The sequence below is a fragment of the Aptenodytes patagonicus genome, chromosome Z, assembly GCF_965638725.1.
Source record: "Aptenodytes patagonicus chromosome Z, bAptPat1.pri.cur, whole genome shotgun sequence".
In the NCBI taxonomy this organism is placed as follows: Eukaryota; Metazoa; Chordata; class Aves; order Sphenisciformes; family Spheniscidae; genus Aptenodytes; species Aptenodytes patagonicus.
Window position 1 is genome coordinate 31,680,220 of NC_134982.1, and position 25,620 is coordinate 31,705,839.

General features: G+C 38.5%; 1 protein-coding gene across 1 annotated transcript in view; it reads right to left on the reverse strand.

Moving 5' to 3' along the window:
• Positions 1-25,620, reverse strand: part of GLIS3 (GLIS family zinc finger 3) — a 175,701-nt gene that overhangs the window by 36,131 nt on the left and 113,950 nt on the right. The window contains exons 4-5 of the mRNA XM_076362512.1: positions 18,844-19,005; positions 17,271-17,381 (exon numbers count right to left, since the gene is read on the reverse strand). Coding sequence (XP_076218627.1) covers positions 17,271-17,381; positions 18,844-19,005 — 273 coding nt within the window. The remainder of the gene's footprint in view (positions 1-17,270; positions 17,382-18,843; positions 19,006-25,620) is intronic.

Sequence of the window (25,620 nt, forward strand, 5' to 3'; positions counted from 1 at the left end):
TAGATTATTCTTTCTCTTAAAAATTTAGTGAGTCATTATTAAGCCCGAAGATACACTACTTTTGTGAGGCATACTTGTTATTCTAGAACTTGTTATTCTAGAATTGTACAGAGAGGGGGAAGGGGGGAAGGGGAGAGAAAGAGGGAAACAAGGGAGAAAGGGAGAAAGAAAGGGAGAAATACCCTGACAAATGCTTTTCATTTATTATCCATATTTACATTCTGTTGTAAGTATAAATGTTTCTTCCAGTGTAGCATGTATGGTTGTCTGCTCTTATCCATTAATTATTCTGTTTTTACTGCTATCACTAGTAATATGGCTTTTTCATGAAATTAAGTGCATGTGAAATTAAATGCCAGATATATCCAGATTCAAATTCTTATCAGTTACATTATTAATGTGACTTTAAATTTCTGTGGAATCTAATATGAAAATAAATAAGAAAAAATCTGACTTCTATAAAAAAATCACGATTCTATCACACAGAATACAAATTTACAGAGGTCGCCTGTATTAAGTTGTTTGTTTGCGCAATTTTTTTTTTTTTGGTGAGTAATAAACTGATCAATGTTCTACGATCAGATAGCACTCAAATGGATGAAACAGTGAGCAGAACAGAAAATGAGAGCTTAGTATTTACACATTATTTACACATTAGTTACAAGTATTGAATAACAGCAACAGCCCATTTTACACATTTTTCTATTTTGTACTGTTCAGGAGGTTTGTTTTGCATTTGCAAATCCTTTGATACTGAGAACAAATCTATCATGACAACCTGTGCTGACATAAATTTTCTGGTTTGCCCAATAGTCAATGCTATAAAAACAAACAAAACCCGGGATCAACAATAGAAAACCAAAAACAGTGAAACCAACACTGGGAGACAGCTGTTATCTGATTTCTGAAGATAGTTCTTAATCCATGCATTCATTATTATTGATTCATATTTACAACCACAAGGGCTAGAAATACAGATTTTATAAACTTACCTATACACACACATACATGTGTTGTATATTATAATATGTAATTTTAGAATGACAATATATGTATTTAACATACATATAATGAAATATCCTGAGCAAGAGGTGGGTATTACACTGATTTGTGCAACTGCAGACACACACTGCTAATTCAAATTGCCACTAAAAATACTACCACAGGCCTTCTATAAACCCTCAGCAGGTAACAGGTGCTGGGAATAACTTTACTCTCCTTTACTGCAGGCTATGTATGTGAGTTGCTCTTTAAGAGTAATTACTGTTGCACCACTGGAAAGGGTACGGAGCAACGGGTAGAGGACCGCTTCTCTACCACTTAGCAGAGCAGGACCAGAAATGGGTAAGCTTCCTTTAGCAGAACCAGCCATTAAATCACAGCTGCTTCCCAAACTAGACAAAACTTCTGGAATACTCCATTCCCCACCATTACTGTTTTCTCTTGAGAGAGACATTAACCATGCTTTGGTTGCTGGGTCCTCCCTCCTCTGCCATCTAAAGTTCATCCTCTGTGCAATGTTTTTCCAGATCTTTCTTCTGTACCATTAACAGGGCTGGCATAAGCTGTGGCCTTTTTGGAACAAAACAGACTGCAAAAAACAGACTCTGGTTCAAATATGGCTGATCAAGGCATTGTTTTTTCCTGTAAAGACATTCAGGGTAAAAAAAACTCTCTATCTCAGTCAAATATTTTTGCATATTTTATAGAAAACTTTTAATAAAAAGTTTTAACTGAAACCAACGTTTTGCATTTTGTCAAGAGCAGGGAAATCTGAGCTACGATTTTTCTTTAGTATGTGAAGAAACACAGAACAGACAATGAAAAGACAGATGATCTTAAAAACAAGCAAATAAACCAACCATTCATTGTACCCATAAAATTTTATCTTCAGTTAAAAAAGCTATAAAGGAGAAATAATAGTTGACCAGATCTAACTGCTGCAGTCTTGTTTCTTGCTTTGCTCTAAAGACAATGCATTTCTTTTCCAGCCTAGACTGTAGACTTATCAACCAGCTGTAAAGGACAGTTGACACTCTCTTTGACTTCTGTATAAATCATACCCCAGCACAAATCTCCCAGCATCCTGGCTGCAATACCTTGCTTCCCCCATGACCACCTTGCTTCCCTCATGATCACTCAGCTGAGCACCAGTACAATCACACTGGGACTGAAAACTTGCCAATCTATTTTTGAGAATTATAAGGTTAGAAAGTTACCCTGATGAATGATGAAATCAGTAACTGACAATTTTGCCATGCTGAGCACAGACATTTTCTGTGTGCTGTAATGTAGCCTAGATTTATGGCTGACCAAGGTGCAAGTTAACAATCAACTGCTCAGCTCACTTATAACTTCCCTGTATGAAATACTTGTTCTAAATAATAGATTTTCAATTTTAATAGCTCAGTTGTATGGTACACTTGTGAAGTTTTGTATTTGGAAATCTGAGACATTCCCATATCACAATGTGGCAGTTTTTTCTAATACACAAAACAATTCACTGTCAATCATGATTTATGATTGTTTTACTTCTGTGACAATCAACTAATGTTTATCAGCTTTCAGAACAATGGATGGAAATTCTACTCCTGTACCTTTTAGATATGATTAAATAATTACCCAAGATGAAATGATACAAGCAGAAGTAATTAGAAGGGAGTAAGATTCTACATTCTTCAATTTTCAATTTCATTTTACTTGAGTCCAAGAGCAGAGATGTGCTGTTGATTTGATGCATGACATAATTCCAGAGAAAATGTCTCCTTAAAAGAAAAGATCATTTGCTTTATATTTCTCTAACCACTGTGTGTTTTATCTGAGATCTGCATGTTTTTGTACAATCTGGCTAGTTTCTTCAGCATTATTCCTGTTCAATAGAAATCAGACACCATCAAGGAAAACATAAGAAATGTGTTTATGAATACACTTAGTAAGAAGAGTAGTAGTTTAGGATTTCTCAAACATTAATAGTTTGTTTCCAAACCACATAAAATCAGACCTCAGTAACTTCAAAACCTGCCTATATGTACTCAGATTAACTCTAGTAATTCTTCAGCAAAGTCCAGACTCCTCCAGTCATTCAAACATCCCAGTTATGTCATCAAATCACAGCATTTTAAATCTTGCTTTTGTGAAAGCAGGCTTAATGGACTGTATGTATGCTGTGCTCCTACTAGAGTATTTCCATATATGTAAGAGAGACATTGGTTATAGTCTATTTATGTTGATGCAGGTTAGATCTGTGTCTGCCATGTCTAAAACCAGCAAAAAACCTCTAAATACGGCTATGTTTCACTGAGAGGAATTGTTTTACACTAACTGTAATAACTTTATAAATGTGTTTTTGTTTTCATTATAAAGCTAAGAAGGAATTTCTGTTATTCACAGAGTCTGTGTATGAAGTTTACTAAGCGCTATTTGTCAAGTAAAGCATAAGCCAGCAGTCTTCCACTCATTTTTATTGTCTGTAAGTTAAGCTGGCACTGAGAGAGGGAAGCATGACCTGCCTACGCAGAGCTACACATTGTATTATTTTTTCTGAACAAGTAGCCAGAATTTAATATTTGCTTGTACAGTTAGAGTAAAATTATGTCTTGTTAGCATCATGACATTGACAGTACACAGATGTGACCACTAGAAAATTACAAGTTCAATATGAAGCCATGCTATGTGACAGTGTTTACTCATATTATAGGTTTGCTTGCTACATCATCCCTTTACTCACGCAGATCAGCTTCAAGGTCCAGTGCTTTCTTGCACAGTACTAAACTGTTTTGACAAGAGACAATAAAAGTTTACGCTTGCTAAAAGTTTACACTTGCTAAGTGTCCTAATTCTTGCCTCTGGAGGCGACAGACATCTTGGGGCAAAGAAGCAAAGCAGATAGAAGGGATTCCTGAAAAAAACTTTGTTTCTAGTGAGTCATCTGGGCAGGATTTCTAGAGAGCCATAGCATTCATTCTTCTGCTAATTGTCTACCACAGCTTTCAGATATGTGTGCATGCTATTTTCATCTGCTCTTACATTCTGTTTCAATTAAATGTTCGGCCAGGAAAACACAATAAAAATCAAGTTAAACTAGCCTATCTGCACAGTAGGGATGTTAGGTTCTATACAAGAAATAGTTACTTTTACTCCTCTCAAAATTTTACTACAAACATTTCAGTCCAAGTACAAAAATGGCTTCCATCTTTGTGACCTAACATAAATCAGGAAAACATACCAAAAATGTTTTTTAGCCTCTTGCATTAAAAATCAAAAGGACCTGGAACCTACACAATCACCTAACTTTGGCAAATTTCAAGTCAAGAAGAAATTCTGATGTTGAAGCAATACTACAAGAGGAAAACACCGTTACATTAAGATTGATGACACTGAAATGAATTCTACCTTTATTATATATACAACAGAGAGTTTTCTTTTGATTGGTATTATTCTAATATGAGGAATAGTTTGGGTTATTTCCTCAATAAAATTATATAGAACACCAAGAACACCATTTTAAGGGGAAAAAATGCAGCTGGGACAAATCTGAAAGGAAACTTTGAATAAAAAAAATCAAACTGAGAATCTTACTTTAAAGAAGGGAAGTACAGTTTGAATGAGATGTATTGTAAGTGGCCATTTTCTGAAATAAACAAAAAAGCTTGTTCGGTTGAAAACTGATTATTATTTTGCTCTACATATTTCGAAGTAATGTGTTCTAACATAGAAGGCTCCTAAGGATGCTCGTTGTTGTGACATCCACTGTCTTGGAGAAGCCCACATTTTCACAAATTTTGCTTTTGTTTCTTTCTCATTCTAGTCATAGAACTGGAAAGCACCCATACAGATGCATGCAGGTGCACGCACACACACACATTACGTCTCTCCCTGCCTCATATCAGATTGTATCAAATCTGAAAGCATGCAACTATCTTCTAAAAAATGCTACCTACATTATACCTATGACCCTTCCTATTTCATCCTCTTTTTCTCGCAGTTCTAAGAGGCTTGTAGCTGGTTTTTGTGTGAACAGCAATCTAAGAGTTGAGCTGTGACATTCAAAAAGCAGGAAAAAATCACTCTTCTGTGCCAGACTGATTTGGAGATATAGCTAATATATGATATTGCTAAACACCAGCTTTTCCAAGTAAATGCAGCTTGACAAAGAAACCACTTGTACTGCAGAATGATTTGCTTTCTGAAAATACATCTGTTTGGCAAATTTTTACTTCATGAGTGGAAAATTGTGGAAAATAAACAAGTACTCATCCACCTGGTTTTCATCTACCACAAACATTTTTCTCCCTATCACAGGTTACCAAGAATTGCCATGAAAATCTGTAGATAACATCAGCAATTGTTAGTATATAGAAACAAAGATTTTCAGATTTCACATTCTTTTTTAAACTCTGCAGCATCCTTTATATAACACTAGCCTTCACTTGAAATATTTTTTAAACTCTGAAGCATCCTTTATATAACACTGGCCTTCACTTCAAATATTTCATTTTGTATTAATCACCTCTGGAACTTAAGTTCATGCACGTACCAGTTCCTACAAGGAAATACTCATCTGTTTTAAAAATAATACCTTGATTAGAGCCTAAGACTAGAACTGAAAAAACTTTGGCAGCTTTACTAGTAAGATCCAGATTATTAGCCTTCAGGCATATGATTTTTACTCTTGCAAAAATTCCTTAGGACATCCCTGTACAGTTTCATCCACTGTCTGCAAGTTGTTCGTTTAGTGTGTTTCCTGGCTAGATGATGATGTGATGTGCTGGCTGGGCTGGCACTGCTAACTTTCAGAGTTCCTACAGCCTCCCATTTATTGTGGGGCATTTCTGTTTCAGGTTGGGTTTTTTGTTGTTGTTAAAGCCCTAATTCAGCCTACAGTGCAGTCTCACAAACAACTGTGTCAGCAGATGGGGCAGAGCTCTGCAGCACAGGGAGGACACAAATGGGCAGATGAAGGCCCTCCTCATACAGGGACTGCCAGTGAAGCCAGTATATCATTGCTTCAGGAGTAGTACTGAGGACTCCAAGATCAGTACCTGCCAATGCAGGCCAGCTGCCAATACCCATCTCCAGCAGTATGAAATCTGCATGCCAACAGTGGACACAGAGGTAGTCCCAACCTGGAACAGGGACACTCAATGAGGACAGTATTAAAGACCTGAAGGGTGTTTGGGCTGCTGTCAGGGTGGTTAACTGCAACCTCTTAGGCATCCTTTACACGGCTTCAATCTTGCTTGCTCAGACAGTGGTGATGCTTAAATAGCATCATGGACAGGATAGCACATTTAAAGCCCAGTCTGAAGTGCAACTGGGTAATGAGAATCATAGAATTACAGAATCATAGAATCATTTAGGTTGGAAAAGTCCCTTACAATCATCAAGTCCAACTGTAAACATAACACTGCCAAGTCCACCGCTAAACCACTAAGCACCACGTCTACACGTCTTTTAAATATCTCCAGGGATGGTGACTCAACCACTTCCCTGGGCAGCCTCTTCCAATGCTTGACAATCCTTTCGGTGAAGAAAGTTTTCCTAATATCCAATCTAAACCTCCCCTGGCGCAACTTGAGGCCGTTTCCTCTCGTCCTATCGCTTGTCACTTGGCAGAAGAGACCAACACCGACCTTGCTACAACCTCCTTTCAGGTAGTTGTAGAGAGCAATGAGGTCTCCCCTGAGCCTCCTTTTCTCCAGGCTAAACAACCCCAGTTCCCGCAGACACTCCTCAGAAGACTTGTTCTCCAGACCCCTCACCAGCCTCGTTGCCCTTCTCTGGACACGCTCTAACACCTCGACGTCCTTCTTGTAGTGAGGGGCCCAAAACTGAACACAGTATTCGAGGTGCGGCCTCACCAGTGCTGAGTACAGGGGCACGATCACTTCCCTAGTCCTGCTGGCCACACTATTTCTGATACAGGCCAGGATGCCATTGGCCTTCTTGGCTGCCTGGGCACACTGACGGCTCATGTTCAGCCGGCTGTCAACCAGCACCCCCAGGTCCTTTTCCACTGGGCAGCTTTCCAGCTACTCTTCCCCAAGCCTGTAGCGCTGCATGGGGTTGTTGTGGCCAAAGTGCAGGACCCAGCACTTGGCCTTGTTGAACCTCATACAGTTGGCCTCGGCCCATCGATCCAGCCTGTCCAGGTCCCTCTGAAGAGCCTTCCTACCCTTGAGCAGATCAATACTCCCACCCAACTTGGTGTTGCCTGCAAACTTACTGAGGGTGCAGTCAATCCCCTCATCCAGATCATTGATAAAGATCTTGAACATGACCGGCCCCAATACTGAGCCCTGGGGAACACCACTTGTGACTGGCCACCAACTGGATTGAACTCCATTCACCACAACTCTTTGGGCCTGGCCATTCAGCCATTTTTTTACCCAGTGAAGAGTACGCCCATCCAAGCCATGAGCAGCCAGCTTCTCCAGGAGAATGCTGTGGGAAATGGTGTCAAAGGCTTTACTAAAGTCTAGGTAGACAACATCCACAGCCTTTCCCTCATCCACTAGGCGGGTCACCTGGTCATAGAAGGAGATCAGGTTGGTCAAGCAGGACCTGCCTTTCATAAAGCCATGCTGACTGGGCCTGATCACTTGGTTGTCCTGTATGTGCCGCGTGAACACCCTCAAGATGAACCGCTCCATAACCTTCCCTGGCACCAAGGTCAGGCTGACAGGCCTGTAGTTCCCCAGATCCTCTTTCTGGCCCTTCCTGTAGATGGACACCACATTCACTAACTTCCAGTCCACTGGGACCTCCCCCGTTAGCCAGGACTGGTGATACATGATGGAAAGCGGCTTGGTGAGCACTTCCACCAGCTCCCTCAGTACCCTTGGGTGGATCCCATCCAGTCCCATAGACTTGTGTGTGTCTAAGTGGTGTAGCACATTCCTAACCATTCCCGCTTGGATTATGGGGGCTTCATTCTGCTCCCTGTCCCTGTCTTCCAGCTCAGGGGGCTGGGTACTCAGAGAACAACTGGTCTTACTATTAAAGACTGAGGCAAAGGCATTAAGTACCTCAGCCTTTTCTTCAGCCTTTGTCTGTGTTTCTCCCGGCATCCAATAAAGGATGCAGATTCTCCTCAGCCCTCCTTTTGTTGCTAATGTATTTACAGAAACATTTTTTATTGTCTTTTACTGCAGTAGCCAGATTAAGTTCTAGTTGGGCTTTGGCCCTTCTAATTTTCTCCCTACATAACCTTACGACATCTTTGTAGGCCTCCTGAGTTGCCTGCCCCTTCTTCCAAACGTCAAAAACTCTCCTTTTTTTTCTGAGTTCCAGCCAAAGCTCTCTGTTCAACCAGGACGGTCTTCTTCCCCGCCAGCTTGTCTTTCGGCACATGGGGACAGCCTGCTCCTGCGCCTTTAAGATTTCCTTCATGAAGAACGTCCAGCCTTCCTGGACTCCTTTGCCCTTCAGGACTGTCTCCTAAGGGACTCCGTCAACCAGGCTCCTAAAGAAAGAAGAGTTCCTGCTCTCTCAAGCCCACTTTCATGGATATGCTGTGGCAGGGAAGTGAAGACACACAAATGCAGAAAAGGATATTGTTTGCTACCAAAAATGAACCAAAGAATACAAAATGCTATGGACATGCACTGACAGCTGTTTACAGAGTTTTGAGACAATCTGGATTTTTTTTGGCATGTGTGTAAATGTAATGAGGGTGACAGCACTTATTACTTCTGGTAATGAGACATCATGCTGCTGAAGCTCACAGGAATACAAGCTCAGGGCAGAAACCAAGTGCAGGGAGGAATCATGATGTGAAATAGCAAATGGTAACATCAGAATGAACCAACAATCTCCTGGTTATAACAACTGCCACAGCTGCCAGAGCACCATGAAAACCATAGGGGGAGTTTTGATGTTTCCTCCTTCCTGGAGAGCAGAGCTCTACATGCACCACTGGCAAAGCATATACTCCACGATGGAGCTTTCTTGCGAGGCACGCCTCGTGCATCCCACCACAGTGCACATCACTGCCACTGCAGCAGCTGGAGGTGGGGTCAGCCACAGCCAGTCCTCCATCACTTTCAGGGTCTGTTTTCCTGTTTCTCACCGACCACACTCAAAAGAACTGGTCATTCGTAGACTCAAAAGTTTTCCAACAAATTGTATGATTAAATTCCTTAAACACTGCTGCCCATTCCTAATCCCTTTTTGCCAGCATCCCTTTCAGGGGAAAAATTGCTGCACGCCATGGTGCCCGATTTATATTTCATTTTGAAAACAGGAAGTAAAGGGATTAAAGTTGGGGATTAAAACACTTACTCTTGACTGCATTTTTTCTGCAGAATAGTTTCTTAGTTGCCATAGGCACTGCTCACTGACCTTTAGCCCCTGAATGCACTTCTTTTTGCATTAGTGACACCTTTTAAATGGACTCCACAGAGAACAAATGAGGGAAAATATCCTTATGTTCAACTGCTCTCAAAGAAAGAAAATATATTTGCTTCCCTTTCAATCCATTCTCTCCCTTTTGCAGTTTTAACAGTGAAATCTGAACTAAGAGTTTCAACAAGGGCAAGTGAAACCTGAAAGATGCAGAAGCAAACTGGGCTCATACTGTAGGATCTGGTTGTTTGCTCCCCACGAGGCAGGTGTTCACAAACAGAGCAGCTTCTCCAGATTAATATAGTCACATAATGGACAATGTCACTGGTAACTAGCTTAGTGCCTGAATAACCTGCTGAAATACCAATGATGTAATGCTCTAACCCTCCTTGGCTCCCTCTTTCCTCATCAATTAAACATTCTGAGTTAGAAAAAATAAAAAGAAGTTAATTTACTTCCTACAAGAAACACATTAAGCATTGTGTTTCCTGATTCACAAAAAAGCCTAGTTCAAACACTGAGAAATGAAAGGAAATGAAAGGAAAAACTGGAAATGTGTTGTGAAATTAAATAAACCAAAGATACTAGCTAAAGAAAATCACCAGACATTGTTTTCTATTCATGTTCTCCACTAAATCTAAATGCTGGCGTAAAATTTTGTTTATTCCAAAATCTTCAAACAAACTGGTAGCTTCATCCATTGTGCAGTAAAATCAACATGTAGTCACAATAAAAAAGCCCGCTTCTACTGTATAACAATGTAAACAATGAACAATCAAGAAGTATGCAGCCCTGTACGAAGCAAGAGCTCTGTATTATTTTGCTGAGGGAATAATGTATTTGCTGACATGACCCACAAAATACAAAGGTAGACAATCTCTCAAAACTTTCTAGAGAACTCCACGTTAACCTGTAATGAAAATGTCTTATTTCCAGAGAAATACTCTTCAACAGGGGGATATCATGTCTTTAAGCACTTGTTTTTTCTCCCATTTCTCTTAATGTTTTCATTGTAAGATGGACAGGTTTATATACATTATACATAACAGGTCTCTAAAAGAGAAGAGGTGAACTGTTAGAAAAGGGATATAAAATGACTAGGCTTCAGAAGAATTCACTCATTGAGATCTGCCTCTAAAGGTGGAGATTTTATATCCCCTTTTTGCTAATACAGGGGGTGCACAGTGGCAGAAGAGCAATATCTGCAGGATTATTACTAGCTGTGCAAGGTGGCTTCTGGAAAGCCCCCAGTTTAGATGAGAACCCTGGTCAAGGTCAGCACAGGCCACTCTGCCAGGCAATTCCAGGAATTGCTTTGGACAGACAATCCATATCGTTAATCATTATTTCCAACATGCTCCACACCTAGTGTGGACAGCTCTGCTCTACTAGCCTCTACTACAGTCCAAGTAGGAGTAGATATGGCTGAGGTGTCATACAGCCTGCTTCACCTCAGCAGTGGAGTGTAGCACCTTTTTTCTTTATTGTCATCAGGAAAAGTATTCTGAAAACCTCCAGCCATTGCTAGCTGATTGGTTTTCGAAAGAGCAATAAATGCAACATGGAAGAAATCATGCACAAATAGCAGCAGGATTAAGGAGACCCTGATTGCCTGTCCTTTATTCCTCCTCAGCACAACAAGGCCTGAAAAGATCTCCTTCCAACCAGATATCACAGGAACAAATCTTGGAAGAGTCCATCTTCATTGGGAGAATGTTTTGACAACTCCCCAAAACCATTGTTCAGCCATCAGTTTACAATTGATCAATCTGTGTCAAAAAGGAAGATTATTACGCAGAAATGAACCAAGCTGGAAGTCTTTGCACATATCCCTTATCTCCTGAGGTCTCACCACCCCCTTCATTCCTTAGTGATTTGGCAGATGTACCATATACACTACAATTCAAAAAACCTCCACCAATCATAGATAACTTTCAAAAATGTCCTTTGGACCGCTTTTCCCAAAGCTATGCCTCCATGATACTTGCTTTCTGGCAGAGACAGTACAAAAATTCTGTCCTGGAAAAAGCCAGGAAAATAGACACAAGCACAATTGCTGTGTTAGACTAAGATTAAGTACAAATCAAATAAATAAATAAGGAGCAAAATATAGTTAAGACTAAACACTGCATGCTTTAGCAGATCTATGCTCCTCTGCATAGTATTGAAAAATCCAGTAGAGACCTAGGAGTATCACTTACTATGTTATGCATCTGCTGAGGTGTTAAGCTATCTGGTCAGCTGAATCCATGCATGGTTTCCTCAAGACCCATTTGAATGAGCTAAGATAATGCAGGTTTCCAGAAGACAGACAGTTTTCAGAGGCAATTGTCAGGTAAGCATTCAATATCTCAAAGCTTGTCTGTATAATGTATCTGATCCATAACTAATTTACAGAATAAGATCAAAGACATGATCTTGGGCACTGTTAAAACTGCCGAAGAATCAAAGACTGATCAGCTGAAAGATGGTATTATTTGGTACAAATTGTCTTTCAGTTCAAGGCCCAGACTAAGACTTTTACATTTGCTTTAGCTGGTCTTGTTTATCTGAACTGCTCAAATTATCTTTTCCTTTTTTCCACAAAGATGGAGCTAATCAGTTGTATCCTTATCTATTACACTTTAATTAAATGGAAACAATCTTTTAAATCTGTTTTTTTGGCAGGACACACTGGCTTAAAGAACTATTATACATGACAACAGTTGTTCACTGTTATACTTATGGATAAAATTAAAACCGTATCTAAAAGCATAGCCACTGTACTGTTCAGATAAGGTAGGTGTTACCGAACTGAAGTTCTCCTTGCCAACAGCTATACAAAATCAAAGCAATCTTTTGTCCTTGTTTTAAATTATCTCTTATCTGTTTGAAAATGCACTTTTTAAAAAGAGAAAACCTTTAAAAAAGGTTTTTACATTAGACATTGCAGATGTTCATGACAAGGTCTACACAGAGCCAGTGGAGGGTCCATTCCATTCACAGTGGGACTGGCACTGTAATACTTAAAGGTGAATTAAATATTTCTTTACATTTACAAATACAGGTTTCTTCAGCAAGACTCCTGCAGAAATAGCAAATTGTTCTTCATGGTATACTTGTAGGAAAAAGGTAATGTTCTTATACTTGTACAAGGCTGAGTGCTAGGTCGCACAACAAATAGATCTTCATGAAGAGCATAATGGTAGTATTCACCTTCTATATTGGTTTCAGATCACTGCATACGTAATAGTGCAGGTTCTGGGTTTTGTAATGATATGTTGCATAATTTCATTTTCACTAACTTCAATAAAAAGACTTATAAACTAAAAGAGCTATTGATTCATATTTCCAGTATCATCAGTTCACAGATGAAAGAAATTTGCTGTTTACTGAAAACACAAGGTGTAACCAACTGAAAATAAGCTTACTTGTGTCAAGTAGTGCCCTATTTTTTGACTAGTCAGAGACTCCGCAGGATGACTCAAGGAACAAAATTAGTCAGCCCTGTTGAAGATACCAAAGCAAAGCTGTCAACTGTAGCCTTCCTTATTAAAGTTGTTCTACAAATAAGAACTATAGGATCTAATAGGCATAATGATTCACCCTGACTTCATGTAGACAATATTTCTACCATTAACAGCTGCACCTAATATTATAGGCTGGCAATCTTCAGAGCCAGTCTATACTCAGAACAAAAAGTATCAGTGCATAAATGCTTTTCAGATTTTATGAAGTCAGAAAATAGTGTTAGTGTTTTTTAAGAAGAATAAATAATATCAAGATTAGCTGAAGAAAATACCTGCCTCACTCATCCTGCTGATTTCCTAACCTTTTCTTCTGATTCTCTGCACTTCCACAAAGCAAGCCAAGTAACCATATTGTTTTTACTAGGTATTTGAAAGAATAAATGAAATAGCAATTTCAACCCATTAATTTTTCCTCCTTGTCCTTGTCTTTCAAAAATCCTGCATGTTTACCATTGATTCTGGGAAACAATCAGTTTAGGCCGCTATAGCCCCTCTTCATATAAAAGCCGCTAGTTCAGGAAGCGACTCAGCTAAAAACTGGACTTCTCTCCTTTTTAGAGTTTCCCAAAAGGAAAAAATCCACTCATTTCACGTTCTGGTCCTGGTCTGCCTTGAAAATACACGGAAGATTGAAAAAGCTGAACAGTTGTTAGGTAATTATTGATGTGAGGTGAAAAGAAAAGGTAAACAGTTCATGAGATCCTAAATTAATATGAGGTCTGAGCTAGATAAAGATTAGCAAACACACAGCACGTCAAATGTTTAAGTGGCATTTGCCTGTATGTACCAGTATGCTTTCTAAATTGAGAATTTAGTTGAACTCTGCATATGGAAAAAATGAAGGAAAGAAACAGGGTGAAAGATGAAAGAATATAGGAGAATCTGGGGAGGAAGAAAGTCCTGGGACTGGTCTTACCACAGCATACGCACCTCAGCCACCTACAGATGTTCAGTTTGGGTTGCATATCCTAAAGACCCAAAGCTACAAAGGTGGAAGATAGAGTAAGAAAGGAAACTGAAAGACAAAAGGATTATAAAAATGGAATGAGAGAAGGAAAAAAGCAGGAGAATATATAAATTAAGGCTAGGCAGCCTGAAGGTTATTTTAAAGTACCAACTGAGAAGCAGATGCTTCTTTCAGATCAGGCCCAAGATCCATCCAGACTGCTTTAAGTTAGGTACACTGTGTCCACTAGTGGCTGGCATTTCAGGAGAAAGAGTGAGAAACTGTAAATAAGCAGTACAGAATAACCACGCTTTTCCCTAATCTATTCAGCTTGATGCTGACTCCTATCCTGAATCATGATCTTGAAGCACCAATATCCCTTGCAAATCTCATGTTTCTTTTTTAACCCTGTCTCATTACCCACAGAAATATCCAGTTCCGTTTGAATCCCACATGGCTCTTAGCTTCCATTATATGTTGTGGTAATAAGCACCACATGGTAACTGTTCAACTTACAAAAAAATCTTTTAGGTTTGTTGTCCTTTCAAAGTTGAAAGGAGGAGATGACTAAGAAGAGGACAGGTTTTAAAAGTAATTGTAGTCCAGGGGCATGTTGTGCATTAGCATTCCTCTCAGCATCGCTTTATGCTCTCATTTTGGGTGCTGCCTAGTTTTCTATCACTGACTTCCCTGCTTAGAAGGAGCTCCATCCATCTTCCCCACGGGAAGATGAAACCCAGGCACAGTCAGCAATTTTTATTTTTTAAAATAAGATAGGAAGCACTGCTTTTTATCCCACTAACATATTTTAAAAGTACAGACTGAATATTATGATGCATAGAGATTATACCTAAAATGGTTTGCTAGACATTTTCAGCATCTGTTCCCACGTGTTTGCATGGTATTTGTGTACTTGTTTGCCCTCATGTTTATGAAGAATTTTACAAATTACACAAAGATGATTAAAGCAGGCATGGCTCTCTTTACTCTTCTGCTTTTCTTTGAAAAGTAAATGAAAAATTATTGTTCTATCCACTAAATTGCTTGCATTAAATGTATTTGCACCGGGATCTTCTTGGTCTATAGGATTTCATCCCATTACCTGGAGAGATTCCCAGTTAAATGTATTTGGTGGATGGCTGGAGGCTGGGGGTTGGGAGGAGAAGGGGAACAGTGGCTGCCTTACAAGATTTGCAGAAAAGGCATTTTTGCCTTACATCGTAAACCATAAACGTGTATCAACAAAAGTTGCTTAAAATAATTCAGAGACGGAAATTTATCTATATCACATTGCATAATCTGGCCCTATCTTAGAGGGCCAAGGAAAGTGTCAAAGCTTTGAGGACAGATCTAGCAAATCTGGGCTGAAGACTCAAATGTAATGTTTAGTACCGCAAGTAGCTGATTGCACTGTTATAAATATATTTCATCCTGCTATTTTAAGTCTATGCAACATCAAAGACATATTTGCAGGTACAGTCTTGGAGAGCCAACAACTTAAGACACCACAATAATGCCACTTGGTGCACAGGGGGAGGTTAAAAGGAGGTTTAAAAGCAGTCAGGCACGATATATTAAATGAATCCATGACTAACGGGGTGTGACAGCAAAGGGTTTCATTCTTTTCAACAGAATAGATCCCTAGGGCTGGAAGTATTACTCCACTGTGCCTTTATCACCTTGGAATTTTTATGGTTATTTTCGATGAATTCACATTTTTGTAAAGATCTTTTTGACATTAAGCCAATTTTCACTTTTAAAGCCATAAATAACCTTAATTCTGCATTAAAAGGTTTATTGTTTCTTACTTTTTATTATTATTACTGCCAGGAAATATTTCAAATAACCAAAGCATGATGTTAGTTAGCAGTTTTAAGTTCTCGAAGGTCCAGCAACTATGCTGTACCTTGTAGACGTTATACATTGCAAACTTCATCCATGCTTTAAGTATCCAGCTTGATAGATGCCACAATTTTTCTTTTCTTTTTGTGGAGGTTTGGCTTATTTCCCCTTCCATATATCAATGTATCTCAGGTGACCAATGAGCTTAAATTAATCCTTATCAAACAGGGATGAAAAAATAAGCAATTTTAAGTCTAGAATGTGCCCATAGAGAGTCAAGCAAGGAGTAAAAAGGGCCAGGTTTAAACTGTTTGGCACAAAGAAGGAATGGAAAATGAGCAAAATCAAACAGTGACTGAAATGCAGGAAGGAAAATCAGAAAGTCCATTATGCCAGTTTTACTTGAGGCATCACACACAAATTTCTCCGAATGCAATGTCTTGATCAGCATTTACTTCACATGCCTGTAAAAGACAGTGCCTGGGTAGCTGAGTTGCCCTCCTGGGATAGGCAGAACAGGGCTCACAGACCTCCTTCAGCAGTCCTGCCCGTGGACAGCGTGCACAGGAGCAAGGGAGCGAAAGCACAACTTACTAAGGTGAAAATGAATGCTCAGTTACTTCATTTCTGATACAGGAGTGGGCACTCATAAGTTTAAAGGAAATTCCTCAATAATACTACAGGCCAGTTCCTCAGAGGCTGACATGCAGGTCTCTGCTGCCACGTCCTGCTTCAACAAACCATTGAATCAAAACTTACTCTTCGAATTTGTATACTGCAGCTTTAAAGACTGCCACTTAGTGCTTCCAATGCTGTACAAAGCAATTTTTTTGCTACTTTCTATGAATGGCTATGCATTTAATTTTAAAACTTCTAAACTGTAACTTGTTTTACATGGGGCTGACATCTCAAAGGTTTATCTATCCCTACCCCAGTTCATGCATGTTCCCCGTTTATCAGGACCAGTTTCCTTTAAAATGAAAGCTTAGATTTTTGTCCTCAATGATCTAAACAATCTAATGAAATAGTGCCAGTGATTAATAGGAGATATGATGAGAAACGCTCAGGAAAAAAAAAATCATCCCCTTAGGTCACAACTCAGCTCTTCAAAGATGTGCTTACACATATAAACAACTGTTGACTCATGGACTTGACATCCACAGGGAACCAGCATTGTGAAATGTCTTGGTATTTGGAAGTGTCTGGCATATGGAAATAAAATTTAGAGCTTAATCTCACATACTGTTCATCTGCCCTCAAAATCCATCCTTCCATCTGAGACTGGCCATATAAACTGGGTTTTGTATTACTATGTATTTACCAAGTGGCAGAACTTTAAAAACAAAAATTTCTGTTTTTAAAAATTATTTTTTATTTGCCTCACTATGTATGTTTAGTGATTAATAATCACATCAGAAAATAAAAAGCATTAAAGCAGGCAGCCTCATTAAGTCAAAGATGAAATTATCATCTATATAAGAACCGTATCTATTATTTCCCATTAACATTTTTTCTAATCAACAGTCTGAAATAAGCACAGGTACTTGAAGATGCATTGAAACATCTAATATTAGAACACTGACTTCTCCACATAAGCTTTACACCAGTCAACATGGTAGAAAATTTACCTTTTTCCTGACTTGTTGGTCTTTGGAGGAATGGGCTTTCACATGCTTTCTCAGGGAACTTGGATCTGTGTATCGTTTAGTACATCCCGGAATCTGACATGCATAAGGTTTCTAAGTCAAAAAAAAAAAAAGGATAAAGCAGCTGTTACATCACAGATTATTTTAACTCAAGAGAATCCCTTTTGAGCCTTGAGATGCTGCAAACCACATTATTACAGAAGACAAATGTTGTAAATTATTACAAGCAGAATGCTCGGTAATTTATTAGAAAAGGAAAGGAGGAAAGTAAGGCTTATAAGGAAGAGAAACTGAAGGAAAGCTTTTATTATGACACCTTTCATTGTTACCTTTTTTTTTGTAATCAGTACAATGAATATTGCTAGTTATACTCACAATTTTTCCACCCTCAGAGCAATCTTTGACTTAATCAGAAATTACATTCTTTAGTAAATCAGGTTAAAAAACTGCAGTAAAGGCCCAGATAGACTGTTTAGGATTACAGAAGAATCTGCTTCAGAAAAAGAGAACAAGAAGAAGTGTTAGTTTACTACATTACAAAGAGAGCAAGAAAAAAACAAAGCAAGCATTGAATACTGAAGTTTCAAAAATATTACACACAAAAATACATATTTTAATGTGAAGTACAAGACAAACTCCTTCAGCTCACATTTTCTAATAACACATATCATTTTAGAAAGATACCAGTCCTGTAATACCTTTATAGTTTTCTTAAAAGGAAGCCCGATAAATCTAACTCACCAAATAAATACAAATCTCTACAAAGATCTCCTCCTGCCTGTTCTAACCTGCCTGTCTTCCCTGAAGACCTGTAGGTCCACAATACAGAGTATTAAATGAACATTAGGTCCAACTGTTTGCTGAAATTAGCTATTTTGCAATTTAGCCATTGACGTTTCACAAAGCATTTCTGAAAACACCTTGTACAAATTATTAACTTACAAGCCATACTATCGACTATTCGAAATGGATAATTTAAGTTTTGTGACAGCCATTTAATTCAAATGGCATTGTTCTCGTTTTCTTTCTGGACTTCTGCCCTTTGGAAACTGCTTGTCTCTGACGAAACACAATCTTCTATTATGAAACAAAAGTTTTTAAGCAAATCTCAGCTGTGACTCAAATTCACAAGCAACAATTTGTTGCCATGAAAATTTTTAGGTTTACAAAATTATTCTTCCTCTCTTGACTTTTTGGCACATGCCCCAGCCTTAAGTTAAACAGTTTTTGCCAGAGAATAGCAGTTATTATCGCAGATGGCTTCTGTGTCCTTGCATAGTGACTTCAGGTTCCATAAAGATCACCTAAGTGGGAGAAAGTTACTGCCTCTACCCGCAGCAAAGCCCATGGAGCTGTGGCCTTTTTATCAACTAGTTTGGCCCATCTTCATCCATGCTTATATTACCGGGTCACTTCTCAAACAGCTTAAACAGCCTCATCAGACACTTCTGCCTCCCATCTCTATGGTTATGGGCTACCTGCTGCCACCAAGCTGGAGGAAAGGAGCACACAGTCTAATATACAGGGGACTGCAATGTGACTTCTGCTTCCTTACAGTGTCCAAGTGTGTCCTCTGGTGCTTGGCGCGGTCGCTGGAGTTGCTGAATGCTTTCTGGCAGCCAGTGTGCTGACAAAGGTACGGCTTTTCACCCGTATGGCTCCTTAAGTGAATCTTGAGATTTTCTAGTCTGGAAAAGGCTTTCTTGCAACCCTCAAACTAGAAAAGAGAAAGAAATTATTTGAAAGGAAAGCACACACAGCAAACCGCAACAGCAAACACCAAGCAGGAAGGTGAAAGGGCTTGCAGAGACCTCCAGCCTGCTATGGCTGGATGCCTCTCCAGAGCTGAGGAAAGCCTGGCTTCTCAGTGTGGGTGTTGCTGCAGGGTTTGAACCATTTAGACCATATGAATGTATTTATCCTCCCTGCACATGGCTGAATTAGGAAACTATGTCCTACTCCCATTTTACAGATGGGACACTGAGACTGGTCAGCTCAGAGTGCAGCACCACTCAGCCTATCTTGGACACACAGCCCCAGCTGACTCTCCCAATAGCACACAGAAAGCAAAATGGTCACTGTGGGGTTCCCAAGTCCTGCACTATCTTATCTTATGAACCCTTATCTCAGCTCTGGGCTTGTTTGGATATTAGCAACTGAGCCGAACACAGGCATCTCTCAGTACCAACCCAACCTACAGAGCAACAACAAAATCATGCAGGGAAATGTCCATCTGCTCTGCCTTGCTGATGGTGATGTAAAAAGTAAAATGATTTTTGAAATACTTATTTACCTTTCTGCCATGAGTAAATGTACAAGGTACTAAAAATAATGGGACCCCATCAAAATAGGATTTAATCCCTACGGGTAACCAATAATCATGTGGCACACTACTTCTTCACCTAATCAAGTACTGCATCTGCAGAGAAACCTATGTTTACATGAGCAGAAAACCAGTTCTTCATCTATCATGTTCCCATAGTATACTTTAACCTAAGGGAAACTAAAACCCATCAGTTCTATTTGACACCAGCATTTTTATGTACACTTTATTTCAATTAGACTTGAATATTTATGAATATTAGTTAGAAGTATAGGCTTTTTTAATTCTATCAGTCAAGATCAATTAATCCCATTAGTTTCAGCTGCTGCATATTCTACTGCGCAACATCTAAAGCATCTGCTGCATAACATGCTAGTTTGCAGTTCTTGCATACTTGCAAAAATAATAATGCATTAGCAGAGACGTCAGGCATTTCTAATGCTAACGCAAAATTTTCCACCATTTCTCTTCCTATTCATTTTACTCACTTGAAAAGGAATGGGCCATTTTTCACTGATGTCAGAATAACACAAATAAATTTTATAATATATTATTCAGCGCATGTATGTTTACAAAAGCACAGGTAGGAAAACACTGACATCATTCTGATCATAATTAGCATGCCTTTCTTACAAATCTGTAAGACCCTCAAAAAAGAGAAAAAACAGGATATAAAATTTTCATCACTTAATTTTAAGCACTTCAGTTTTTAGGATTAATGCAAGAGAGAGTTACAACTTCAAATAATATAGTGCAGGCAGAAAATACAGAAAAAAAAAGTTTCGGCCTCCCCAGACAAACCGGGGAGGAGAATTTCTGTGCAGCACTCCCTAAAAATTTTTGTTTAGTTTTAGCAACAGAAGGAAAAATAGACTGAATGTTGCCCAGGAAAACACACGATATAGAAGAAAATACACATTACCTATAAAACGGCAATATTAAAATTAAGCTTAAGAAATTAAAGCTTGAGAAAGGGGATGAACCACCCCTTACTATATCATAACTGCAATTTTATTTTTCACACACATCAATTTCAGGAAATTTCTCAACCCATGAAGCTTTTTATTTATATCCCATCCCTTTATCCAAAGCAAACATACAGTGCTTTTCAGATTATCCAATTTTGATCACTAAACATTAATTTATGTTTGTACATATAGTGTTGCCTTTATGTTTATGAACATTTAGTATGCAAGCAAAACATTGTTGCAAGTGTAAAAATATTTTTATTTTTAGGGAACTATTATTAAAAAATATTCCAGGGGAAAAAAAAAAATTTAGATAGATATCTCTTATAATTGCCTGGATAAAAAATACCACATTTTTTTAGGAAAAAGTAAAGGGTGGAGAAAGCATAGAAAACATGAGAGCAAAAAGACTGATATAACAAATGGCCTTCGAAAAGCAAACTCATTCAAGAGCAGCTTTGTTAAAACAACAGAGAAGCCTACTGACTAGCCCATCTTATGTAGACAAGTTATTATTTCTTATTAAATTCATAAAAGAACAACCATCCATTCTCATGACAGTAACTAAGCTGTACATAAGTATGAACTAAATTGTAGTATCTCAAGCAACCTTCAATCTCATAGGGTAAAACTCAGCCCAGTGAACACATTCTAAAAGCAGGCCCTCTGTTTTGTTTATTTCACAAGTTATTAAACTTTGAAACTTCAAGCATGCAAACAAACGTGTAAATAATTGTTTATAAGATTGAAAAATTAGCATTGAATTTAACTGCGCAAAAATGTTTAGCTGAGCAGAACTGGGGACTGTTATCTTACAAATTTAAAAATTGTGATTTTTGAAGACTCCTGCATTGCTGATCATAACTTGGAAGCAGAGAAGATAGTCTGAAGTTCTCTCTCCCCTCCACAGCCCTAAATTACTGTGTGTCGTATTCACAAGGCTATATATAATTGTGTATTGCAGAAAAGGTCATTCTAGCAAAACACAGAAACTACAAGCCTGTACTATTAGAAAGACCATCTTTACACAACAGTTAATGAATGTTTACTCTAAAAACCAGGCTTTTTGAAGCCTTGGGAATCTCTGATGCTTAAGGTAAAAGGAATGAAAAGACACTCTTTCCAACAACACAGAACATACATTCTTTCCTGATAACCAGATTTCAATGAAAGTATTCCAGAGACAACACGATTACGTAAGGGGGAAAAAAGTCAGGTAGATGGTAGTTGCATTTTGAAACAGAACTCTTTGTAGTTTTTAAGTTACTAACTGTGGTAGAAGAGGAGGATGTAACACCTTTATTACAATTAGTCACTTAAGTAGATGGCATGCATTTTGCATTCTGAAGCTGTTTAACACTCCTAAACATACTCCTGATTAAACCAGATTTTTTGGAAGTATTATGTGGAATTAATTGTGTAATGTTTTCCTAAACTGCAATACAGAAATCATAGTTACTGAGCTTTTGTTTTTACTGTTGCATGCAAACTGAAACCGTTAAGTAACTCATAAAGACAATTTCCTCTCTGTACTTCCTAAACTTGGGAGTTCTTTTTTAAAACATACTCATTGGAATGTCCATATCCGTGTTTACTTTATCTTTTTGTAAGTCTAATTGTCAAAAGCAAGAAACAATATATTTACAGTGAAAGGTAAAGCATGTCAATAAAAAGCAAAAGCAGTGCTGTGACTTTAAAACACTCGCGTTCTCATGAGTGTGCTGTTAATGTTTGTATACACGGAGATGGTGTTCAGTGTGCTGGGCAACCATCCTGTAAAATTACAATATAATTACATAGATATATATAAAAAATAATCTGTGCAGCGTGTGAAGTCCTGCTGGATGCACCATGCACTTCTGAGCCCTGTCTGAAATTAGACAGCAACCTTCATTATGAAATACATTTAGGCCCTTACACTGTAGGAACAGCATGGTAATACCTGTGTGAATACTTTAATGTTAGTAGCAGATATTCAGTGGCCAAGTGTTTAAGAAATTAGTCAGTTTTCACTGTAAAAGGAACTGCTCTGATTTCCTCAGTTGATCACCAGTGTAACAAAGACTGAAGACCTTGCTCTGCAAACAGCATCTGTCTGAGATCTGATCCATTCACAGAAAAGTATCTAGTCTTGATTTTAAAAGTCAATGACAGACAGCCCAGCTCCCTCTTAATCCAACTATCCCCTAATATTATCTGGTATTAAAAATCTTCACTTTTTCCTATCTGAATTTGTTTTGCTTCAGCATCCAAACAGTGTATTTTCCTTTGTCTTTTTCTGCTATATTAACGTAGTAAGTCATGTAAAAGATAACTTCTGATTCTAGGTATTTTCTGTTATCAAGTCACTTAACTTTCTCCCAAATAATTTATATATATGTAAAAAGTATTTGCTTTCTCACTATAAACAATGCTTTCTAAGACCTACTTTGACATTGGTTCTAAAACCAAAACAAATAAAATTAAATACTTTTAGAAATATTGACACCTGAGCAGTATTTGATTTTACAGTAATGTTTAATCCAATGTACAACATAATGTTACTGTCCTATTCTGATACTCTCACGTTTAGGCTTTTAATATCTTTTTTTATTTGAATCAGTTATACACAGTGATCCTCAAATATTTTTCAGCATCATGGCATTTGGGGGAGGATCATCTTTTATTTTTTAAACGTGAAGGATAAGCATTTCCCTAGTCTGTTGCCATGTGTGGGGAAATATTTATGGGATATTATAATGAATACATTTCATTACATGTTCCCAATCTGGGCACTCTATAAGGTTACAGGGGTGCCTGTAACCCTGTTAAATTTGCCTTTGCTAAACATCAGCTTTCCTATAACCATAAAATTGCAACAGCTGGCTTTCTTTGTATCAAGAGCTAGCCAGTGTCCACACAAAGTCTCAACAACAAACCTAGATACTTCAGTGACAGAATACATTTTGTTCTTCAATAAAACTGAATACGTGCGTCAGACAAGAAGCAGAAGAGACTGAGGCGCCCCCCAAAAGGCTGTGATACAGGGAAATGATTGGATCAGATACATCCAAATGATCTCAGAAAGTTAGCTGTGACCTATGCTTGACGGAAAGGTGAAGAACTGTCCAAATCTCTGCCAAACTGACTTGGGATGAAATTAACCCAACCCTACGTACACACCCAACTGTACCTTCCTATACAGTTGCAGAATACCAGTTCGTGTGGCTTAGTAACCTGTTCAGCCATGGTGAACCTTTGATGATGCAAAAAGAGAAGAAAAAAGTGCACCCAGAAACTAAGATACGTATCAGAGGGGAGAAATTCCTCCCTGATTTTACAAGGTTAACAAAGTAAGAAGCTTCACGCTAGCAAACGTGCTTTCCATGAAAAAGGATCGAAATAATCAACATCTCTACCTTCCATGCCTCTTCTTCATTAAGCACAACAGATGCTACTTCTGCTCCAAGGACACGTGGCATTGTAACAGTGTGGGACTGGGCCTTCCCCACTACATCCACACAGGTAGGAAAACCAGCAGTTTCACAGGTGTACAGTTCAGATCAGACCTAGCTCTTCCTTTGCCAGCTAACCCATGGCTAACCCACATTAATCAATGACTGACTGCACATGGCCACATAGATGCATACTCTAAAAACTCTTCACACAATACGGTTTTGGTTTTCCATTGATAATTTCTGTGGTCCCCTTCTGACTACTACATTCACCTGGGATACGAAATACAGGATCAATATTTCAGTAGTAGTCTTACCAGTGCTAGGCATTCAAGTAACATGACTCTTCTAAATCAAACACTCTTTTTCACTCATTCAAGGGTTGTGTTAGCCTTATTTAAGTCATAGCATTTTACAGAGTGTTTTCATTACAGTTGGTAATATTAAATTCCCACTCAGACTCACTTTTTGCTAGGCAGAATTTCTCATCTTGTAAGTGTAAGCTATATGTCTTCTTTCCTGCTTGTATTGCTTTGCATTTGACTGTTTTACAGTGCACCTTTTTATAATGCAGTAATTCAGCAAAGTCAATCAGATAATCTGTAACAGTGTGATATCCTCAATATTAGTAGTCCCTGTTAAATGTACAAAGTTTACCTACTTAGCACCACTATTTTGAGAACAAGTGAAGCACTCTCTATCTAATATGTGCCCTACTAATGGAATTTAATACAAAAAACTTAAAATCATAGAATCATAGAATCATTAAGGTTGGAAAAGACCTCTAAGATCATCGAGTCCAACCGTCGACCCAACACCACCATGCCCACTAAACCATGTCCCTAAGCACCTCATCTACACGTCTTTTAAATACCTCCAGGGATGGTGACTCAACCACTTCCCTGGGCAGCCTGTTCCAATGCGTGACAACACTTTCAGTGAAGAAATCTTTCCTAATATCCAATCTAAACCTCCCCTGGTGCAACTTAAGGCCATTTTCTCTCATCCTGTCACTTGCCACTTGGGAGAAGAGACCAACACCGACCTTGCTACAACCTCCTTTCAGGTAGTTGTAGAGATCTCCCTCCACATAAGGTTCAAAAATGTCATGTGGTTCAAACCCAATTATAGTGTATACCGTCTTTTTCAAAAAGAGAACCGCCGGCATTTCACCAGCAATATTTTATATTCCATTCCACAATGATGCCCATCAGCACTGGTACAAAATTCAGTACAAGACCTCCTTTGGAAACAGTATTACCTGCCTATGATTCCACATGCGAATTGCATTTAAGATCTATTCACTCATAAATTATTAACTAGTAATATTGGACTATTTTTAAATATTCTGCGCTTATAATTTACAACTTTATTTAATTTTTTTTAGTAAAATATCAATACAGAAACAGAGCACTAGTTTTCTACTTTTTCCTTCTTCCATCCCAGACTGTAAAAGTCACAGCTTGATAACACAAGCTCCCTCGAAGAGCTGATGGATATGGGAGAAGAAAATGGAATAAGTGGGACCCTACAAAGGCAAAGAAGGACTCCAAGATGTTTCATGTAGCCTTCTGAGTCTTTGGAAACAGAGTGAGGTAACTTGACAT